We start from the raw sequence: 23,796 nt of genomic DNA, 5'->3' as shown, positions 1-23,796 counted from the left end.
TTACCTCCATGACCACTGGAGGTTTCAGATGATTTGAAACCTAATTATAGGTTGCCTTGGCTTGTATGAGCTAATGACCCATAGGGTCATTATTTGGAGGACAGTCTTGGAAAATGTGTTACAACCTTAGTACAATTTTGTCATTTTTATTTTGAAAGTGCACCATTAAGTAATGTGAACCAACGTAACGTTCATTCATGAGATCAAGTTTACCACTTAGATAGATTGAGAGGTTGGCAGCATGGTGGTGTGGTGATTAGTGTTGTTACATAACAGCAAAAGGGTTCCCGGTTTGACTCCCAAAATCTTAACGGGATAAAGGGAAAAAAGATGAATGAATGGCTGGGCCATGTTTGCTCTATGATTATTGTCATCAGTAAAACAGTTTATGATTTAGATATAAAATTCAGTGGACTGCTCCCATGTGCTCCATTTACCTTTAAGCATATTTTATTATCATACAGTCTACATAAAGTTATGAACTTTCAAAAGCGCAAAAACCTGTCAAATGTTTCTGAAGGCTCTGAGGTCCCAAGAGCTTCTTTGAACATTCATGGAGGTTATTTAAAACTAGTTTTTACATGATTAAACTGACTTAACTTTTCAAACATACACAGAAAAATACACCCACAAACAAATAATCTGTTATTTAGCCTTTATTAAATAATAATAATAACATTAAAAAAGAAATTTCTCTGTACAAAGTCTACAAACAACAGTTTGAGTTCTCTGGCCAGTGTGCCATAGGTGTGTCATAATGTACTGTGTATGAGTCAGTCAGTTGTGCATAAGTAAATGTGTGTCTGTGTGTGTATCCATCAAGACAGAAAGAGGTAATACTATCTGAGGAAACAAGTTAGCAAAGTCAAGCAGGAGACAGACAGAGGGTATGGGTTGAGAATGAGCATGTCTGTGTGTGTGTTTGCATGTTGCATGATGTTGTCAGGGGTCACTGCTTCATTTTTCCTGTTTGCATGTGAGAGAAAGAAGTAGAGCCAGAGTGTGACATAATAAAGTACAGAGAAAGAGAAAGAGAAAGATAGAAGAACATGACAAGAGAGCTCCAAGGCACTTGGAAAACAGTCCAAAGAAAACGCAGTAAGATGGACAGAAAAGTCTTCATCTCTTTCCATTGTTCCCTTGTTCCATCTTTCCTTTTCTGACCATTGTTCAACACCTTTTAATATTCCCTTTATTTTCTTTGTGTTTTTCACCAACACAGGCCTGTGAGTATGGGGAGGGGAGAGAAGAGCACAACGAGAAAGAATGTGGGCTGTAGGCAAAGACACAACTGAATCAGAAGTTTCTTTTCTCCCCACTTTCTCTCACAAGTGCCTCAGCCTCAGACAACAACATCATAACTTGGATACTTCACAGATTCAGAGGGCAAAAGAGACTTTGAATGATGCAACTTAACCTGCTGTTGCTCAACAGAGAGGTCAGTATCTGATTCTCCAAAGTACAGATTTCTCATTTTTGCTCAGTTGTCTCTTTGCCTGTGTTCTTTGTGTCTTGATTGTGTCTTTCTCTCTTTCCTCCAACTTTCTTTTTGACAGTAATATGTATGTTGTGTTTCTTTTGAACACAAAATCTAATGAAATAGACCTAATCCTAACCATTTTGTGTGCCATCTAACACCATAAAATGCAGACAGTAGAAATGACACACAAAATGTCCCTGAAATACAATCTTCATAAACTGTCATGATATCATAGATATTGGCAGTGTGTATGTCATTGGTTCTCCCCGTTATTGACTCATTACAAGCTATGTTTACATGCACAAGGCAACCTGCTTGTTAATTTATCAAATGGTCCACAGTTTGGTATGGTCAAATCACTTTACAATAGTTTGCTTCAAATAAATGGAAAATGTATAATATTGACAATAAGTTTTAAATTAAGTTTATACTGTAGGAAAAACAACATATGAGAGAAATAGGATGTGTTAATTGTAAACTAAAGTAATCTGAGCAGCATTAACATTGCAGTCCAGAATGTGAAATAGCCATATTGGTCCACGGTGCAAAGGTGGGCAGCTTCCCCATGAAGGCTCAAAACATGTAAAACTATCACTTTTTTTGGGCAACAGAATCCTTAGGTGCTACACCTTCCATTCAAAATTGTAACTTTCCAAAATTTTGCATTACATGAAAGTGTGACGGTTGCTCAAAAATTAGAAAATTACAACATTTGCAAGGCCCCAAAAGCATTTCATTACTACATTGTCCTTTGCAGATTGTAATTACGTTACATTTTGCATTACTTTTTACCATCACAGTATAATATTATGCAAAATTCAGTGGATGGTGGAATAACACCAAGCACTGTCAAGCAAGAGAAGCAAGTATGGGCCTTTCAGGTACCTTTATTTAGACACGTGGACAAACGTACCTATTACACATATTCTTGTGAGACTGGGCTGGGATTAAAAATATCACATCAGAATTCTCTGGTGCATTGCTACATTTGTTGATACTATCACCAGCTGTTGATCAATCAAACAGCTAAGTTCAATAAGTAATGTATAAATAAATGGGAAATCTGCCTGTAAAAACACTGACCTGTTGTGCTTTTACAGAGCCAAAATTTTAGGTACAATTAAATTTATGCCAAAATGTTCTGAGCTGAGGCATCATATATAGTCCTATGGAGTTATTCTTAGAAGGAATAGCCGATTTATTGTGGCTACAAATGCTCAAACTGACTGATTACCCCGCTTGTTCTTGTGTCCTTTCCGTAATTTTCACTACTTTGAGTAATTTTATCAAATAGAAAGTGGACCCTTTGGATGGTTTCCTCTTGCAAGTAAAGATAACTTTTTTCCTCCCTCTCTTCCCCACATTCCTTATCTGTGTCTTTCAGTATGCATGTGTTTGTGGGCTTGTTCCACTATATTTGTGGGGTCTGAAAACTGAACTGCATTTGTGGTATACAAGTACGTACAGAATGGGGCCCAAATACTGGAAAATGCATGTTTAAATGTTAAGGAATGTTAAGGATGAAGGTTTAAGATTAGATCAAAGTCCAGGCTATGGGTTGGGTATCCACTTAATCCAGTTAAGGTGCGGGGCTGAAGAATGTATTGCGTCAGTGAAGGCTACCCACAAACATTGGAGTACTAGGATGTGTGTATGCATGTGTGTGTTGATGTAGGCATGTGTCTCCCCAGCAGCACTGGCCCTTCTTGATGGCTGTCCTCCGATACAGCGTATACTGTAGTTTGCTTAAGGCTCCTTTGTGTTTCCAAAAAAAAAAAATCGACTGTATGATTTCAGTTCTCCTCCTTTAGTCATTCTCTCTTACTTCAGCCTTTTTTCAGCAGGTGGGATTAAGAGTGATGGATAAACAGCATGATAATTCATCACTCTCAGTCCACCCAGCCTCTTTTAACACTAATTCAGCCACAACTGAGCACATACAAAGCTCTTTGGCAATCCATAGGTTGCAATAAAACAATCACTGAAATTTTGTTTACACAGTGTGTATCCATCATTTGGGCATCATACAGTCTGAAAAGCAAAAAATATAGATATATACCAAAAACGAAACTCTGGAATACTGAATCTAAAGCACGACTCCATAACAGCATGTTAGATTTTGATAAACCTCTGACTTCCTGTCTATTGTATTACTTTACCTTTCTCCTATTCTTTGCAAAGACCGATAAATTGTAATGGAAAATTTGTCAAAATAGAAAAGAACCGAAGTAACAGCTGACACCATGAAGTCCAACACAATTCTAACAGAAAAGTCTAAAAATGGCATCAGAGCTCTACAGGGCTGCTACGAACCAAAGTTTGCTTTTCTTAACCTTCTTATCCAAATGGACACAAGTCTAAAACAGAACAAAAACAGTCACCATTACTCTTCTAAGCCACTGGTTTCACAAAGCGCAGAGCGAGGGCAGACAAAGGAGCTAGCGTGTGCCACATGGCAGGCTAATGGACATTTAAAACTCACAGAACTCATAGCTAAAACAAACAAAAAGAATATGTCCTTTTTCATCATCTTTTCCTTCTTTGCCATAAAAAAGCATTCACTTGATATGTGTTGATTTCAGTCAAAAGTACCCACTTCAAAGGGCCCACTGGTGCTGAAGTCCTCACAAACAGTAAGAAGCTGGAACTTTCAGATTTTTGCAAGCTGTCTGTTGGCAGATGACGACAAAACCTTATGTCACTCTCCTGTAAAAAGCACCAGTCCTTCCAGTGGAATGCCTGTCATTCAGAATCCCATTAACAATGCATTTGTGGTCCAAATGTCCAGTTTGTCATGGGTGCTGTAGTTCAACTCCTTTTTAACTTCATTCCAGGGGCTGGTGGGATATATTCTATGATAGATCTGTTAATTATATTCATTTCTTCATTCATTCACAGGCTTTAAGAATCGAGCAGGCTCTCTCCTTCAGGCAGAGGAGAAATGGGACTGTAGGTAAGGGAGACTGGGGTCAGATGTTTCCTGGGTTCAGGCCACAAAGCATGTAGAGAAGATCAAGTCCCCACTGGCACATAAACAGTTGTGCAAGTTCTGGGTGCAATGTTACCCCATTAGACATCAGAGTAAAAGAGTAGTAGAATTTTAGGTGGGGGACACTTTGAAATGATAGATAGTGCTTCTTTTTTGTTGATTTTGTCCAAACTGAGAACAGATTTCTTATGCAGGAATCAAAGGACACACCTTTCCCCATCATTCTCCAGGATCCTGGTCCTTCTCCTTCTTTACCTCATGCCTCTGAGCAACACCGCTGCTGGTTTATCTTAACTTTGTGCTTGATTCCATCGTAGAGTTCAAAGTTGTAGTTCTCCAGTGTCGTAGAGGAACGTGAAGACAGCCCGCTATAGGAGCATGTGCAGTAGAGGAGCAATCCGGCACAAACTGCTCCCAGCAGGACGCCTAATGAGCTCATCACAATTATGGTGAGCAGGATAGGGTCCAGTGTGTACAGCCAGGCGTTGTCCTTGTCTTTTTCTGACACAAGGGTGACAGATGATGGGTCTACATCAGAAGGTGGAGTGGAGAAGGAGGATGGCCAGCCTGGGAAAACATAATCTGGAGATAAAACCGGAAATGTTAGAAACGTAATGTAACCACACTGGTATATTTCAAAAACGTTGATGTGTTGTTTTAATCTGATACTTTGGCTGTGTTCCACTGGCTTTGGAAATCTGAGTTGAGAATGACTTCATGCTGGAGTTGACCATTTTCCAGGTAAAAATGTCAGAAAACAAGTAGGATTTGTTTATTTACCCATTTACAAATGAAAGTTAGAATGCATTAGACAGCCCTTTATCTTATGCTCGTACCTAAAAAATCTAATTATAATTGCCAGTATACATATATGTACATATATCCTCAACTCACCCGGGATGGGATTCATTTTAAAACACTGTGTTTCCTTTTAAAGCCATTTTTCAGCTTGGTAATTTGTGATCTCCATTAGCATCTTGCTGGGTAACACATCCCAGCTCGTAAAATGTGGCCTCATCGGGAGCCCTTCGTGTCAGTTTTCAATACTTGAGGCAATCCTTTAACGTCACTTTCTGACACGTGGACATGCTGTAAAGCTGCATATTGCCAGTTCAACTAAAAAGTAATGCACCAATAGTAAAGGGCGACAGAAATTTGAAAATGAAAGTCTTGAGCTTTTTAAGGTTTTTAACCGTCTCATGTCATCCATTTCAGATGGACTCTCCTTGATCAACAAAAATTACAATAAAGTTAAAAATGTGATGCCAAGAGGCCCCGACCAGGCTTTCCCACTAATGATCTGGGAATGCAACAAGGCTGCACTGTGAGGAACAAAAACATTTCAAACATGCAAATGTTACACATAACGGCTGCTATAAATGATTTAAGTGAAATAGTGCAGTGTTAATACCTGGTGTCTGTGGGGGTCAAAGTGCGCACATCTACTTGGTACACAATCATGCTAATTCATGTAATGAATACATACACATAATCAAGTATGTCTATAATTACGGAATTATGGTTTTACGGAAGAACAGACTGAAACAGACAGACGCACACAAAAGAATGCTATAAACCTGACAGTAAACAGACTTGTTTAGCGAGGTAAAGGCTGAGTACTTGTCTTGTATCTGTCGAGGGACTGGAAAATACAAGCAACAGTGGGCATACACACACACACACACACACACACACACACACACACACACACACACACACAAAGCGTGATTGTTACAGACAGATGTTTTTCTAGGTGCCCAGAAGGAAGCTGTCGGTCTCACTTTGTTTGCCATGGAACATAAAAGAGTAGGAGGCGAAACACACCACGTGTACTCACAGACACATACTTCTGAATGCTGTCTTACACTTTTCTCTACTCACTCTCTCTGACACACACACACACACACACACACACACGCACACACACGATTGTCTGTCACTGTTGCCACAGGCTTGTTTCTTGTGGAATTGCAAGTAAAGAAAAGAGCCATAGGCATGCCTCTGCATGAGCCATTTCACTAGCCTTTGGGTGAGACTTGTAAAACAGTCAGTATCGCCTCAGGCTGAGAGGAGAGAAGAGGGAAGGAGAGCAGCAGAAAGGAGAGGACCTCACCTCCGTTGATGGGGGGCTTGAGCTTGAAAAAAGAATCTTTTCCAAAATCCAGAGTCTTGGGATCTGTTAACAAGACAGAAAGAATAGCAGTATTAATCTCAACCATCCATATGCTGGGGAGTCCACTCATGCTGTGATAGCATCTCTCCATCTCTAATGTTGTCTGCATATAAGCTACATTCATAGAGGGAAATCACGAAAGACAATCACCTTAAAGACTGAATCATTTTGTTCAAACTTCCTGAAGAGATCAAGCTAGAAATCTTCTATAAACCATTTAGTTCTGTGTCCAGTTTATCAAGGGAAAAGAAAAAAGCCAGCCTTACTAAACTTTTAAGCAAGACTACCTGCATAAATCTGACAAGTTCCAGTATGTGATAAGAAATGAAATGAAATGAAATGAAGAGAATGTCAGAAGACATTCTGACATGGAAAGTTAGGATGGAGAACGAGAGACAAGTGGAAAGTGTGAAAAAACACACACACACAAAACCGTTTCATAGAAAAATAATACTTTTATTACCTTCACATTCACTACAATCCATTTTCTTTTTATACCAAGACCAATAAATTCAACGAGCTAAAATACCACTTTAAATTTTTGAGGCAGGCCGTAGTGCAAGGCTCTGAAGGGTTTGGGGCTCTGTTCACCTTCAGCTCAGTTTTTTCAGGGAAGTTGACACTAAAGTCGCCAGAAAAAAAAAATGGAGCAATATCTGGAAAACTGATAACCATTTATTGGGCAAGGGAACCAAAAGCACTTTATGAAGTAAAACTGTAATAGATATTCAGAGGATAAGAGGTGAAAACCTAATTTCGACGGTATGAAAAAGATCCACATCCTCATTTCCTCAGTTAGATAAGGTCATTCTTCTATGAGACAATTTTCCCATTTTCATATTATAATTTCAATAAACTGACTGTACAGACCTCAAAGACTCCTAAAACAGTGAATAACGGTAGGAGATTAAAACTTTTAAGGGACACCTGCAAAATGATCTGACTGAAATATGAGGTTATTATAAAAATAAAAGAGGTGAGTTTCAACTGAGCAATCATTAAATATACAAACCTGGAAAAACCGACTTAATAAAATAATATAAAAGCTAACAAATCCAAGATGAATTAGATCCAATTAGATTCAGTTGCTGAGCATTTTGTCTGTGGGAAGCTGAACAGCCTTTTGTTGGCCCTGTCCCAGCTTTTTTGAGATATTTTGATGTCATCAAATTCAAGATGTGCCCATTTATTTTATGACATTGGGAAATGTCTCACTTTCAACATTTAATTTTGAATAAAATTTTGGTTTATGAGATTTGTAAATCATTGCATTCACTTTTTACATATTACTCAGAGTCCCAACTGTTTGGAATTGGTGTGCATATTGTACATCAATGTTTAATGTACTCAAAGTGCAACGCAAGGAGCTAAAGGCTAATTTCATTTAGTTTGAGTGAGTCTAAACCAGTCGCAGCTGGAACTGACTCCAATTCAGCTTCATCCCTTGCTGGGGCCAAGTTTCACAAAGATCAGTCTTCACTCCTTAAAACAAATTATTATCAAGAAAGATTGCTGATTAATAAAGAAATCCAAAAACTATAGCAACACCATTAAATTATCTACTAAAATGACATCATCTTGGTTGATTTCTTGGAAACACCACATGGGATTGTACTTGTATAATAGTACAATTTCCCATCATCAGAATTGAAATAAAAGAGATGTAAAAACAGAGGAAAACACATTGACTCAAAATATCTGACCACCCTGTAAGGCATCTTAAAGCATGCAAGCATGAAAAAGCCCACAGTGCCTGCAAACATAATTTCAAACAGTGTTGGTAACAGTCTTACTTATTTCAATAAATAACTCCCATTCTATTACATGTGAGAATAGTGAAGTGATTCTTAAGCTAATGATCCCACTCGTAATATTGTAATAACTTTTTGGAGGTCTCAGTGAAATGTACTTTGGATATAAGAATAAAGTTTTTCTGTCATGTGACATGTAGCCTGTCTGTCCACAGGCTCTGAACGCTTACTGTCCCTCCCACTGTCAACTGAAAGCACCGCAGGCTTTGACCAGAGCATTAAATCAGTTACGGGGAGATTGCAAAAAGAAAGGAGGGAAAACAGGCGCCTGGACCCCCTTTGGATGACTGTTGAACACTTTCTAATGATGCTGGTTGGAAGCCCTCAGGCTGGGAGCCTGAGAAGAAATATCACATGGATCTGAGAAGAGATTAAAACTCCCTGCAGCCCCATTTTATCTCCCCTCTCCAATTAGTAAAGAGAAAAATAAAATGGTCTTTTTTTCCTTCTAATTCCGGCAGAGATAGGGATGGCTCTTTGCCACCGTTTTCTGTTCAAGTGGGGACCTGAGGACCTGTTAGACTGCTTGCACTGATATGTCTCCAGGAAACAGAAGAGGAGGAGGAGGAGTAAAGAGAAAAACTAGAGATGGCCTGAGGGCTCGAAATGCTAACTGCAGGGTTTTATGAATGCAATCAGCTCCATTAACTAATTAGAAATATTAAAGGGCTTCAAAGTATCCTGTGATGGAGATGAGGGAGGGAAGTGAGGGAAGGCTGATTTAAAAGCTCTCTGTGAAACGTTTTCCAAATCTTGCAAAAAGTTTGATAGGCTGAGACAGAATGAGAGAGAAAAGTGCATGGGTAGCACAACATAAATACAGTCATACATCATTCCTCGATTTGAATTCGGACCCACATTGATTGGGTTATGGCACAGGGTTGCTGGAATGAGTCATATAATGTGTAAATCATGCACATGTCAATTGAAATGGAAGTGAAAGGGGCTAGGGAGGCAGAAACAGATATGCAAGCAAAAAATAACTAAAATACTTGTTGACTAAAGCACAAAAGAAACATTTTATGAGATATAGTAAGATGAAATAAGTCAATATGGGCAATATAATATCTGCACTGTGAAAAATGCATGCAGCAATGATCTAAATGGCTGTATTAGAGAGCAGGAGGAAATATAGATTATTTGCCATGACTGGTCTGTGCTGGTGAGTTGGTTAGTGTGCACAGCATCAAGAGTGTGTCTTCATCACACTATTCAGCCAAAAGACTTCTTTCATCAGCTTTTGCGTTTGGAACTACCTGTCCGCCGCCTTCAATTCGCCCTCTCCTTCAATCCAAAGCCCAACCTGCCTCCCCATTATCTATCCCTCTCAGAGCAGGAGGAAATTCTATCTTTATAGAGAGGAGCTTTTCTTTTCTTTTTTTTTACTTCTTTTATCTCCCTCCATCTCTGGGTGCATTCATTAGAGAAAGAAGAGGCTTGTTTAATGGGCCCTTCTGCTCAGAGAGATTTAGCTCCCCTCTATTTCTGCCTCGCATTTCTCCCCTGTGTTTTTTTTACTGGGAGGATATGATGTGAAGGAAAGGAATAGAATACAAACAAGCAGGTTTTGGTAAAAAAAAAAAAAAAAAATGAAAAATGGAAAGGGTGCATGAGCAAAATGATGCAGCAGGTAGCATACGACACAAGATGATGTGAAGTCCAGACAGTAAGTACCACATTGAAGAGCCTGATAAGAAATATCACATGGATCTGAGAAGAGATTAAAACTCCCTGCAGCCCCATTTTATCTCCCCTCTCCAATTAGTGAGAACAAGTGTGGATTTCAATAGATTTTTTTTTTACATTACCTGAATAATTTTTACAAAACATTTATTGATTTGCTTCAAATGTGTCGCCATCTAAATAAACTGGATGCTGAAATGAGGAACAAACATTCCCCATTTCAAAATACCTTAAGCTTTACAAACTGACATCAATTGAATGTCTGGTAAACTTGTTAAGATTATCTCAGTGAACAGAGTTAATAGTCAGTGTGTAAATTATAAAAAAAAGACTGTATAACTACAATTAGAACCACATGTAGCTCTCTTACACCAAGTTCTTCATGCATTCTTTAAAAGATTCACAGTAAACGTAAGAAATAATCCTTGAGTAAATTGATATCAAGACAAAAAAATCAAAGTGCTCATCTAAGGCCCTGTCTGGATCTGGTTTTAACATGAGTGCTGGGTGATCCGATCACAAATGGTTGACTCTAAATACAGGCGTGAACACACTCAGGACGGATTGAGGACACATCCAGACGTGGTCCAAGATGCATTTCTCTGCATTCGTCTTGCAGTGTGACCAAAGTGCATCCCCAGGACACATTCTGGGACCACCGAGGCAACTGACATCCACTGCACAAACAGATGCATCTGCTGAACTGGATCATACCTTTGTCAAAGAAAAGGACCATTCTTGTCAGAAAATGATCTATCAGTGGTTTCCAATAATATTCACAAGTGAATTGTTTTAATAGTGTATTTTTTTGTTATTGTTATTGACATTGATTGTACCCTATACGGTCACTGAATTGCTAAATGCTTTGCATCAATCAAATCACAAGAATTTCAGCTTTCCATCACCATGTTGCTTGGACACCCACTTACATTCAACCCTTGTGTGCACAACAAAGTTGTCAAGAAAACTACTGACAGCTGCCCGTGAGCTGCCAGAAGTTTAGTTGTTAAAAGCTTCAGTGTGTGTGTCTTTATCAGCAAACACCTGCTGACACTGAGCTCTGCAACATTGCAAATGATTTGTCTCATGCTCCTTTGCTTTTCTCGTATCATTTCTGTTACATAACTGAACTTATTGAAATGTTTGTAAATGATTCCGCAATAGATGCAACAGAGCTTTTTAATGTCTTAATATCAATATAGTTCAGTTCCTGAATGGGATTTGATGATGAACTGATGATGTTTGATGCTCGCTGGCAGCTGACTGTGTGACACAGGCTGCGTGTTTATTTGCATAAAAATCAGCTAACTGAGATCAGATGATAAGAAGTCACTCAGGACGCATGTGAGGATGTGCTATAATGCCAGGCGTGAACACACGTACTTCGTTATCCACTTATAATCGGATCACTCAGGATGCATTATCACACCAAATGTGAAAAAGGTCCTCATCTCAACATTGAAAAAACAATTTAGAAGAAATTATATTACACTTCTTCAGTAAATGCTAATTTAGACTCAAAATAAGAAATATGCACTGGTAGATTCCAGTACTTACCCAAATGGTATTTCAAAAATAAGTATTATGACAGTCTTACTTTAAAGGCGGGGTAGGGGATCTTTTTCTGGAACATTTTTTTACATATTGCTTGAAATACCCTTCACACCCCCATTGCAACCAATTAATTAAAACTTTTGACACAAATATGAAAAGTTTTAGTGGCCTCTAGAACGTACAATCTAGGAAAAACACTATCCAATCATTGTGAACGGACCGTTCACAATGATTGGATACTGATGCCGTCTATCAAACTGCAATCTGCTCCTCCCTCCCCCCCCTGTGCGCGTACCCTGCTCCGTGAACGAATTACACGTCCAGAAGCTTGGCAGGAAGCTAAACTAGAGCCAGCTTGGCTAGCACCTAGCATTATTAAACGTATAGTTAGCATAAACTAAATACTAAATACTAAATACGGCAACGATCGATGCTTGCTGTCAGAACAGCGCTCGTGCACCTTAGTGCTCGTGCGCGTTCATGTACTCTAGAGGCGTGCCTTCGGGGGGAAAGTGAAGAAAAGGGTTGGGACTTTTTACCGGTGTATTTTCAAAATGCAGCTTCGCTGGACTCAAAATCCAGGATCTCCTACCCTACCTTTAAATAAAGGATATATACATTTACATATATCCATCAAACAAACAAACAAAAGAAAAGTAACCAAATAAGAGATTTAAAAGCCTTCATAAGGGGTGTTTCCATTTAAACTCTTCTGTGACAAAGAGGTGTTGACCTAAAGCTAACAAGTATGGAAAGCATACAGTGATAAAAACACAAACACAGACGTAAATATCCCAAAAGGTCAGCAGCTTCATTGCACGTAATCTCCCACAAATAGTCCTTTTCTCCTTGTTGTTTTGTTTCAGTCGGGCATACGAGCACAAATAAACTGATCGGACCACATCTGTTACTTTTCTTAGTGACCAGAATGATAGAATTTTTTAACTTGACACGCATGGCAACAAAAAAAGGAAAGAAGTCCCAGTTGAGACACAGATATGCTCTGAACTAACTGATGTCAGCCCTCAGAAAAGTTTGATGCTTTTTTTGTCACAGTAAGTTTGGTCTCAATTGTTGAAAGAAAGTAATACTGCAAAATATTTAGCCACATTGTTTTCTTTCAGGATACTAAGCCAATGTACAACAAACTCTTAGTTTATAATATTAAATGTCATGGTTTGTGTCCATGAAAATGATTTCAGAATGCTTGTACTTGCAGAGAGATGAAGGAAAACATACATTCCACGTTCACATACAGTCTAATGTGAGCAGGACACAGAGTGGGTTTTAGTTTGAACATTAAATTGACAGGCAGAAGATCCAGGCAACAAACGGTAGAGTAAAACTGCATCCATCCACATTCTTATTCAACATTGAGGCACTACCTCATTCTGGGGGTGAAGAGGTAATAGTTTTAAAGCACATTTTTAAAAAGGCATATCCAGGATGTAATGAAAAATACGCTCAAGGTCACACCAGAGGCTTGAAAAGTCTTGAAAGTGTCTGTGCATTTACAGGAGCCTTTGCTGTGATATTCACACCCCAAAGCTGCAATGTTTGTTTCTGTCTGGTTTTCAGTGATGGACACTCCCTTTTGCTTCTCTTCCTCTCAGTCTCTCAAAGGTAAGGGGGCAAATAAACTGCAGATTTATTCCGTCCCAAAGACATAGCCATCACTCTTAATGCTGCTAACAAACACAGTGTGTCCTCTCTACCTGCATGTAAATCCCCTCTTTGTCAGACAGGGTATTTGGAAGCAGCCAGTGTCCAAGCTGTAGATCACAACAGGGCAGACAGACGCATCCTTCTCTGACATTAATAGAAGAGGGAAGCAGCGCTGACATTGTACACTGGACGTACATGACACATGTCTTGTCCAGAGTTTGTCTACTTGTAATTTACTCTGTCCATAATCCAACTCACTTCAAGGTTGGGGTTCAGATCTAGAACATCAGAAAAGTTGCACTATATTGCAGTTATCAGGCTCTCCTCAAAGATCAGAGTTGGATTCTTAAGTTTTCCATCTTCAGCACTCTCTTTGTTGAGGGAACAGAAGTTTAACATCAGGCCTTCATTCTGCCATTTTCAGCCAAAACTGTTAACTGATCATTTTATTCGATATCTCAGTAGCAACAGGAGCTGGGGTGCCTCTACCATGTAGATGCTCACCAGTGAACAGTGGAGATTATGCAGAATGCCGCTGTTTCTTATTCATTTCATAAAGCTTTTACACCCTTTGATCTCTTTAATTTAAATAAGCATTCTAATGAAATTGCATTTTTCTCTTCAGTCCAGTCATTTCAACACCGGGAGCCATAGCTGTCATCTTTCTCCATTGTTATGGTGAGCATGGGTTCAAGACCTGGGCTAGCTCCCGGGTACAGTTGGTTTTGGTTAGGGATCAGATTACAGCTGAGGTTTTGGTTCTGGTAACAGCTCTCTTGACCTTGCTGATACGGTTGTTGGCTGTTGTGGTACATCACTGAATGATGATGGCTACTGCTGGTCTTCTTGGTCGCCCAGTGGTAGCGATGACAGCACAGTATCATCACCACGGTTACAGTGACCAACAGCAAGAAGGCACCACCTGCCGCCAATACATAGTACCAGTAGGCAGGGAGCGGCTGCACCATCACTGTGTCTATGGTGGGCTCCATCCCAGATATGGCACCCCCTGGAGGGCAGGAGTACACGTTACTGATTTGCTCAGAGGAGGAGCGAGGCAAGCATGCAGACTTTACTTAGGAGTTAAAAGCTGGTAATTGTCTAACTAAGTGGCTGCTAAGTTGTGACTGTGCATAGCAGGTCTGTCAAGCTTTGAATTTCTCCACATGCTTAAGAGTGCAGAACTGGTGTGATACCATTTTAAAAGTGAGTTGAGTCTGTAGTTTTTTTTCCAAAGTCTTATCAAATCCCCCCAAAAAAGCTCATTTGATTATACAGCTTGTACATGTATTAGTTGCAACTCTGATCTAGTAGCTTAATACCTTTAAGTATTACTTTAAGGTCTATGTACAGATGATATAGTAATAGCATTATTAGCAGAAAGTGTGTCTCTGTATGTGCATGCACATTTATAGCTCAGCTCTGCTCAGTCAATTAGAAAAGCGGCACTCAGCCCTATATCTCTTGACAAACAAAGTCAATGTTGTGAAAAAATTTGCAGAAATGTAGCTGCAAATTGTTTTAAGTTTTCCTCGCAAACAGCATTCATTTAGGTGGTGATGTGTTAAAGAAATGTTTTTTTGTTAGCCTGCTCTCTTCTGCAGGCACATGTCCGTGTCACATGACTGTCAGTTTGTTTTCTTATTGCAGATAAATAGAGTCATAAAGTCCACCTTTGGAGGCAGGACGCCATGTCCTCTCTGCAGATAAGAGTCTTATAATATGTGCATTTGTGTTTGTGCACAAGGACATTTGTCATAATTGACATGTAGTTGTATCTATTTTGGTACCGTATTGGATTCTACTTGGACAACACTCTATAAATGCAAAGGAGACTGAAATCCACATAAAGTGGGTTTGTGGAAACGCGCACAATGTATTGTTCAGATCTTTCGTTTGACTCCACAATCTTTTCCACTGTCCTTTTCTCCTCTCCTCCGTGAATACTTTTTTTTCTACAGTTTTCTTACTTGGAAGTGGTTAATGTTAGGAGTTAAAAGTACACAGTTGGGGTTAAATGCTCAAAATATATGGTTGGGGTTGTAAAGGTACACAGTTTTGTGTCGGTCATGGTCCCTTTCATGTGCAATGATGCTGCAAAACAAAAACAAACAAAAAAACCCAGCTGTTTTCTGATGAGACTGGGCTGGTGAGTCATACAGGAGTTTCTACTCTGATCCTGTAGCGTTTCTAGGGTAAGTTTAAGATAAAGTTTTAGACTTTATTTTCAGTGAGTGTGTATTACAATACCTTTATTTTATTGATTATATTAAAACATTTTAATTATCAGTCGCTGTTTGGTTGGGATTAGGCGACAAACATATAGACTTTAGTTAAGATCAGATGAGATCATGATTTGACTTTAAATATGTTCTTTCACAACATCACTCAAATGTAAGCAATTTAAATTTTCTGCTTTTTCAGGGTGACTACTGCAATAGGATGCTCACAGTTTAACAGCCTATTTTGTAGCAAGTCTGGAAAGTTGTGACTAATAACACTAATTTTGGTGTGAAACTGTTCTGCTGGTGTCCACATAGCCGACCTACTAATGTTGACAACAAAGCAAAGTAAGAGGGACTCCCACTATGTAGCCCACTTGCAGTGAATAAGATAAGATAAGATAAGATAGAACTTATAGAACTTTTGTGGACATTACTGAGGTTACTTTTGTGTCAGTCTTTAGATTTTTCAATAAAAAAACATTTACTTATTTCTCTTTGACTGTAAATGGATAATTAATGGGTGAGGATGCTAATTTCTTGACGCATAAGATGGAAAGCTGGAGACACTAAAAAAAAAATCAACTAGACTTAATTTCTTGTGGAGCTAGCATTAGCTCAGTTAGCTATCTGACTACAGCTTATCAAATCTCCCTGCACTGGTTTTGAATGAAACACCTCTAAAATATCTTTACAAAATAAATGTTAATGTGTCACTGTTATGAATGTAAGCTGCATACACTTTTTAAAACTGAAAGCTTGACAGACCTAGCATCTGTAATGTAGCGGGGTTTTAGCAGATGGTAAAGTTGTTGCTGCTGGTATTTAACTAAACAAGTAAGATATAGCAACCAGATTTAATTTGATATTCCAATTTTCAAACAACCAAACACTTATTTTAATATATTTCAAATCCTTATTTCTCAAAGAGGCTGATGCATAGCCTGTCTTTCAAACATTTTCCAAGTATTTTTTGATAGATGCAAATGTCACAAACATTAGCTGCACATTGACACGCAAAGGCTCATGCCATGCGCTCCAATTCAATCAAAGAATGCAAAAGCTTGATTATGCAGTGACTGGGGGACCTGAACAAAGGGTGGGGTGTGTCGAGTGACTTGATTTCGCTTTCTTCTTCTTTTTTCTTTAATCGGGGCAAGCTCATACTAATGAAGAGTGGAGCGAAAGACGGAGAGAAATTACAGGGTTGGAGAAAGGGTAAGAAAAAAGGTATTATTGGAGGATTGAATGCAGTGAAATAGAGTAGGTTGGTAGAAAGTGAGAGTAGAGAGGGTGGGAGGATGGGGTTGTGAAGTGAAAGAGCTAATCCTGCCATGATATCTTTAATCCTGCATTAAAGGGTTTGTCTGAAACTTCAATACTCTGTCAACTCACTGTGAAAGAAACCCGCAGAGAGAAAGAAAGATACAGAAAAGGAAAAGGAGAGAAAATAAGAAAGACACAAAGAGAGAAATAAAGAACAGGAGAAAGAAAGAAATGAGAAGGGAAAAAGGAAAAAGAGCAAAAACTAGCTTGGGATGAGACAGAAGAGAGAAATAATGAAAGATGAGAAGAAGGAGTTTTGCAGAGCAGGATACAGAACCTCAAGGAAAGCAGTCCTCTTGATTTAGTCTTTTTCTAAGTTCAGACGAGCTCTTTAAGGGTTTAAAATTGGCTTTGATTGTAAACCTGCTCTCAATGCAGCTTGCATGCAGAGCCTTCCCACTGGTGGATTAATAGAGATCATTTTCAGGGGAAAGTTTCTCAAGAGCCCCATTATTAAAACTGAACATGTCGAGGAAGCTTCCAGCATTCGAGGAAGTTTCTCAAACACTTGACCATTATCAAACCAGGACATTCAATTCACTCATTAGCATTAAAGCATGTGAATTAGATTTTTTTTTAAATTTGAGTAGGAATGTGAATCACTTCTTTTAGAATGAGTATCTTTTCTCAGTGTGTTTGCCTTCGTATGTGGCATGATCGGTCAGTTATCCGTTACACTGTAATAACTAAAAATCATATCCAGTCCCATTTTTACCTGTTGGGTTGTGTGAGAAAATATGTAGCTGACAAACAAAAAAACGCTTTAAAGTATATGCACCTCATGAGTTAGAGATTCTTGCTGAGACAGATAAATAGCAGCACATCAGTTAAATAACAACTAAAGTATTTTCTAAAATTTGCAACATTTTGGTTATTTTGAAAAAAATTATTATGATAGCTGTTTAGGATTCAACTGTGTCAGAAACAGCAAAGATTGGGTCGCATAATTGAGCAGTGACTCAGGTGACTTTACTTCTCTATTTTGGAATGGTATCCATGTTTTTGTTGAATTGGATGTGGGGAGAAAAAAGTAAGTGCGGCTCAAGTTTTCAACAGTATTCAAAGAATGTGTCTGATCTATTCACACACCAAGAACACATGTAGACCATACCATCTGACAAAGAGAAAAGTACCGCATTGTCCCTAAAGAGATGTCTAACTGAACGAAAATGAAAAATCATTATCACATAGCAGTCATGAATCAAGCACCCGTGAACTGAGATCAAATCCCTAAATCCAAGAACGTCTTTATATCACTATAGTCTTGATATTCTTCTCAGGTATTCAGGTATGTTTTAACAAAAAATAGAACTTGAAACAAAATGACTATGCTTACGATCAGCCCTTTAAACAGTAGCACACATAGAACCACTGGTTCGGGTCGCAACCCAGAGTTTAAAAAAAGAGATCCAGGAGCATAATCTGCCTAAGCCCTTTTATTTTCCGTCAGACGAGCTATTTGAGGATGAAGGAGTAAAAAAGAAAAGAAAAAGGAAGCTCAGCATTTCTTGCAGGTGGGATCAGGAACTTACTGGGTTCAGTAACAAAGCAAGAATTAGAGAGGGCATGGAAGAGAAAATAAAAAAAGGTTAAAATAATGAAAAAGGAATGACCAGAGAAGAAGGAGAGGAGTGGAAAAGTAGTAGAGAGGCAGAGAAGTAGGAGAGAGAACGTTGTCTCTGTGACAACAAAATAAGAAAAAGAAATATGAGCAGGGCTGCCTCTCTCTGGGCTTCAAAAATGTTTATGGTAGAATACTAAGATAGTAACAAAGACATTTGTGCTTTTCATTTTATGATAATCCTGACCTCATGAACTTAAACTTCATGCCAAAGTCATTTACCACACAAGGAGTTTACAGAGAATCCGATTTTTGCTGTAGAAACAATCCTAAAGCGAAATAACAACTGTGAGACACAGTTCGGTGCACTGGACATCATTTAAGACGACCAAAATACCTCGGTTTTACTCTGTTATCAACAAGTCCGCCAAACAATACTCATTTGTCCCCTTAAATAGGACCTTTAGTGTTTAGTATCACCCCTATGAGCAGCAGAAGGGAAATGCGACTCATATGAAACTTCCACCTCGGAGCAGACATCATTATCAAGTCTTTTGTTTAAGAAGCCAAAAAGTAGGGCGTAGAATCCGTAGATGGTGTTCACAGAACTTTCAGTCATACACCTTAAGCCTAATTTATGCTTCAGACGCAAAGCCTCTGACGCTCGGACGCATAGCCTCTGCGAGCGTCAAAATCTTGACCACTCCACCACGCAGAGGCTCTGCACGCGTTCTCGTGCACCTCAAAAAAATCCTGACTACGCGACAGACGCACGCAGACCACCAACGGAAGTGCGCAGACAAAAGCGGCTGTGATTGGTCCTCGGTGTGCCTTTCCGGTTGTCTGTATACACTCCCCCCACCGAAGTTCTCGCGACTCGCGAGTTCTCGAATGGGCTCCCACTAGCGTTTTGGCGGGAAACTGCTATGCGTCACTAGAATTTCTAGGTCGAGGTTGCAGAACCATAACATGAAAAGTGGTTCGCGACCAGAGCAAAGCAACACGTCAAGACGATAGACGATAGACGCAGAACTGTAATCTGCCCTTTAGGAGGGCGCAAGATCAAGACCACAAAGGGACTACTGTTTTTTGACTTCTGAGTCCTGTTCAGTCTATAAGATGACAACTCTTTACTCGTGTCACTTACTGATTGGGTTTTAATATTAATTTCACTTTGTTAAGTTTAAAAACACTCTCAGGTTGCATATTTTTTAACAAGTCTCTGTCTTCATATACAAATGTCACATGGACACATTTTGGGGAGGAGGATAGTCCTCTATTACAGCTGCACACGGCTGCCATTGCAGTCTGACAGTCGCTGTTGTGGTGAACGATCATGTGTCTGTTTCTTTATGATACCATTAACCAAGAATATCAGCCCAGCATGCAGGGAGTCATGCAGTGGACCCATTCCATCAAGCTGCAATGTTGGAACTGTATATGGATCAAGTATACATATCTAAGTCTAGAAGTGAAATACAGTATATCCCTTTAAAGTCTTTCACTGTTTCGGTCCAGTTGTTTGAAGCACCAATTACACAACATTTACAAAATCACATTTTGATTTGTTTGGAAATAAAGTCAAAGTTTAGCTCCCACTTAAATAAATATACTTTAGAGCACTGTTTTGTATGAAGTCTTATAAACTGAAAAGGTTACTGAGGGCCAGTGCAGTGCTGCAGGCTGAGCTTAGCAACAAGCAGGAAGCACAGACACGTTGGCAAAAGATGAACAAATGCACAGCAGGTCAAACTTACTGATTATTCCAGGAGTTAAGGCGGGAAGGGGCTCTGGAAAAGAGAGAGAGCAAAAAATGTTGATGGGGGTTTACAGAAAGATCAGAAGTAATAATGACCAGTTTTACCAGAATTGTTTCACTAGTCAGTCGGGCACAACTGCAGCTGTGCTGAACATGATTTTATTCAGGTATTCCTCAAATATTTCCCTTTCCAATATGAAATACAATAAGTCTTATAAGGATTGTTTCAGACTTGGTTAATGTGACATATTGTATTATTGTTCTATCTAATTATTATGTGGTAATTATATTACATTTTATTACTGATTCTGTGCTTGGGGGCATATATTAGAAGTCAATGCAAACTCAAAAACAACCCTGACACTGTCTCGGTTTTACAAATTCTCATTAGTGAACAGTTCAGACTGTAGTGGATTTTTACGTCACACTCCCAGTTAAGAGTAGAAATATTCAGTCATGCCCAATTTCAAGTTCTCAAGAGAAATCATCTCTTTTGCTTTTTGCTTTGTTATTAACAGCAAATTCTGATCAATAGTTACATATTTTACTTAATTTCTTTTTTTTTTCCCTGGTGGAACTTGGAAATCCCAATTTCGAATTGGCCACTGAATTGTACCATCTGTAGTGCAACAGCATTCCACCATTACAACAACATACATTGGCAAGACTTTGCCCATATAAGTAATGGTTTCTAATGTTAGACTCTTAAAGAATTAAGCAAAACGAAGACGAATGAAGTGACAGTGAAGCCTAGGATTTATGAAGCCAATATGAATATAATTTGTCCAGATTCAAGTTTGCATGGTAGCTTGAAGTAGTAGGACATATCTCAAATAAGACACACCCCCATGGAAGTAGAGTTGTATGGCTCACTCCACTTCCTAAAACCAGTTGTTATGAAAAAAGCTGTAAAGTCATGGTTGAGCTGCTGTAAGGTTTCTCTGTGATCTTTTGAACCATGCAAATGATAGATTTTTAATTAAGACCTCAGGAAATTGTGTCAACTTGAATGAAAAGGGGTCCTTTGATATATTTGCAAAATTGCTCTAAATTTCAGTCTTTGCTAGGAAGATTAATTCAGATTTACCTAGTTCAGACATTGTTTTGATGTTGAAAAGTCCATAAATCTTCCAGGATGAGTTGTTTTTCCAAAATGGAGCGAAAATAAATAGAGGAACACGAGAAGGAAAATTTTTCTCTTTGCTTTGTAATCCTGTGTATCTCTTTTTATGTACTTGCTCTTAATTATCTGCATTATCTTGTATTCTCTTTCCCACTTTGATAAACAAGGTCTAAATTGCAGCAAACATGCTGGGTAAAAAAGTACAGAGAAAAGAAGGGAATGAATAGAAGATGGGGTGAAAAGGGTAGAGGACAATGTGTAGAGAAGGAAATGTAGAAATGGGAAGGAAGGGTGGAGGAAAGCTCTAGGGTCAGGGGTTGTGAGAGCATGAATGGAAAAAGACTGCTGTGTATTTTTGCTGGAGCATGTGACATGTGTTAAGAAAAGGAGAAAATAGAAATAAAAGAAATGGAAAAATGATAATGAAGGAAGAGGAAATTATGAAAAAAAAACAGTGGAAACAAAGTGGTGGGAAAAGTGAAATAAGAATCTGCTATCCCAGATGAAAGCCCTCAAGAGTCTTGCTTTGATCACTTAAAAAAATCCTGGACAAAAGAGAAGCACCAAAGGAAGAAATATTAAATCCTGGGCAGACCGAAGTTTAAAAAATTCTTGATCCAATCATTTCTTTATCAGAATTTGATATTATATTGTATTCAATCATCTGGCCTGGTAAAAGCTCCATGCTCAATGCCAACAACGGGTTCCTACATCTTAGGCCATGTACAGAAATATATCTGAATCTTTCTGAGCAAAGCAACTATTACAAGAGAAGCCAACAATTATAACAGTTCTGTCACCGTTCAGCTGGGGTCTGTGTGCAGGAGAATATGAAGACAGATTAACTGCTTCTGAAGCATTACGATCCTTACAACATTACGGTTCCCTTCAGGAATCACACTGAAGCACACACCTTGTTTCTGTGCTTAATGTCTGAGACATTGCAGAAGACGATGTTAGGGATGGATAAAGTGATAGACAATGAGAGAGAAGGAATGGGAAGGGTGGAGACACAGTAGGATAGAGTGGTGCAGGAAAAGACTGAGGGAGATATAATGAAGATAAATTAGAATCCATGCCCAAAGGCCCTTTGTGGCCTACTTTCTTTCTGTATGCAGTATATTCTTTCTTTTTTTGATGTGTCTGCGTGTAAATACAACATTTTAGTAGTTATTACCCCTTTACTTTCTTTTATCAGGCCTCTTGAGCAAACACACAACAGACGGTCTGGTGTGAGAACAGCATAGAAATAAATGTGCTAAAAGGTGAACAGACACATTATGGGACTTACGTGCACACTGCTCCAGCTCAATGCTGTTGCTCATGTGGATGTTGTCTATTCTGATGTGGCCTCTTGTAGGGTGATCAAAGAACCCCTCAAACACCACCTATATGATAAAGGGAGAAAGTAACCATTACATTTAGCTTATTTGTTAGCTCCTTTATCTAGAGCACACAGTGATGGATTTTGTGCATTTGAGAGCAATCCGGCACAGAGAAGTAAATGAATGTTGCCCATCGGTTGTTTACCTGATACTCTTTGGGGCTTTGGGGTAGGATGGTCCGACCTTCTCTCCAGTGAGGCCCCTGGTCGCCTTTTAGGACCCATAAGAGGGTCTCCTCCTGGTCGCTGTCCCTCAGCAGGACCCTCAGGCTCCCCTGTGCCTCCCCCTGGAGTTCGTAGTAGAACAGAAGGCAGAGTGGGCCTTGCTCTGGCCCCACCTCAGGGCTCAGCAGCCTGGCTCTCTTGCGCTGGGTGTGGCTACCTGCATCCAGATGAAGGTAGTTCCCTGAAAAATCTGGTTGGATAGAGGAGAAAGATGTTACAATATTTTTACGTTGTTATTGTCACCTAAGAATTGCATTTCACTCCAATAAGTTTCAATTAACAATAAAACCACAACACTACTTTGCATTGACTGTGTGACACATCAAAAAAGGATCCATCACACAGTAAGTATTTCACTTTACTCAGGGAAATTCAGCAAGTAAAAAATTATTCAAGTGGGCCCTTCAATTCAATTCAATTCAAATTCAATTAAAAAATACTTTATTTATCCCAGAGGGAAATTGAATGTTGATGTAACTCAATTAAATCAAGGAGTTATTATAGATGCTGATTTGTTGTTTAAGAACCCTTAAAGAACAACATACATCATCTAAACACCACTTCCATAAGAATAGAACAACATAGAATAGAATAGAATAGAATAGAATAGAAAAGAAAAGAAAAATACTTTATTCATTCTCCATGAAGGAAATTAAAAATAGAAGATATTCTCCTTGAAGACACTATTACAGTGAATAAACTAAGCCTTCGTACAGATTGGGGGTGAAATCACTGTTCTGCATATGTTAAATATTTAAATTTGAATCTTAAATTTGACATGAGCTATTGCATTCATTGCACTAAATGGATTTAATGTTACTTTATTTTCTTATTTAAGACA

The 23,796-nt window shown here is 38.9% G+C and overlaps 1 protein-coding gene across 3 annotated transcripts in view; it reads right to left on the bottom strand.

Moving 5' to 3' along the window:
- Nucleotides 1-638: 638 nt before the first annotated feature.
- LOC142396341 (neuropilin-2-like) overlaps nt 639-23,796 on the bottom strand; it is a 121,469-nt gene continuing 98,311 nt past the window's right edge. For 2 of the 3 annotated variants that reach the window (XM_075478949.1, XM_075478951.1), the window contains 5 exons: nt 22,877-23,145; nt 22,638-22,734; nt 20,222-20,254; nt 6,583-6,645; nt 639-5,051 (listed from right to left, as the gene is read on the bottom strand). In XM_075478949.1, the coding sequence (XP_075335064.1) occupies nt 4,726-5,051; nt 6,583-6,645; nt 20,222-20,254; nt 22,638-22,734; nt 22,877-23,145 (788 nt within the window). In that variant the 3' untranslated portion in view covers nt 639-4,725. Of the gene's footprint in view, nt 5,052-6,582; nt 6,646-12,116; nt 14,365-20,221; nt 20,255-22,637; nt 22,735-22,876; nt 23,146-23,796 lie in introns of those variants that run through there. The other variant, XM_075478950.1, reaches the window with a different exon arrangement.

Source organism: Odontesthes bonariensis, chromosome 12 (genome assembly GCF_027942865.1).
Source record: "Odontesthes bonariensis isolate fOdoBon6 chromosome 12, fOdoBon6.hap1, whole genome shotgun sequence".
NCBI classification, from domain to species: domain Eukaryota; kingdom Metazoa; phylum Chordata; class Actinopteri; order Atheriniformes; family Atherinopsidae; genus Odontesthes; species Odontesthes bonariensis.
The sequence above is the reverse complement of the archived record's forward strand: the minus strand, read 5'-3'. Positions and strand labels throughout refer to the sequence as shown.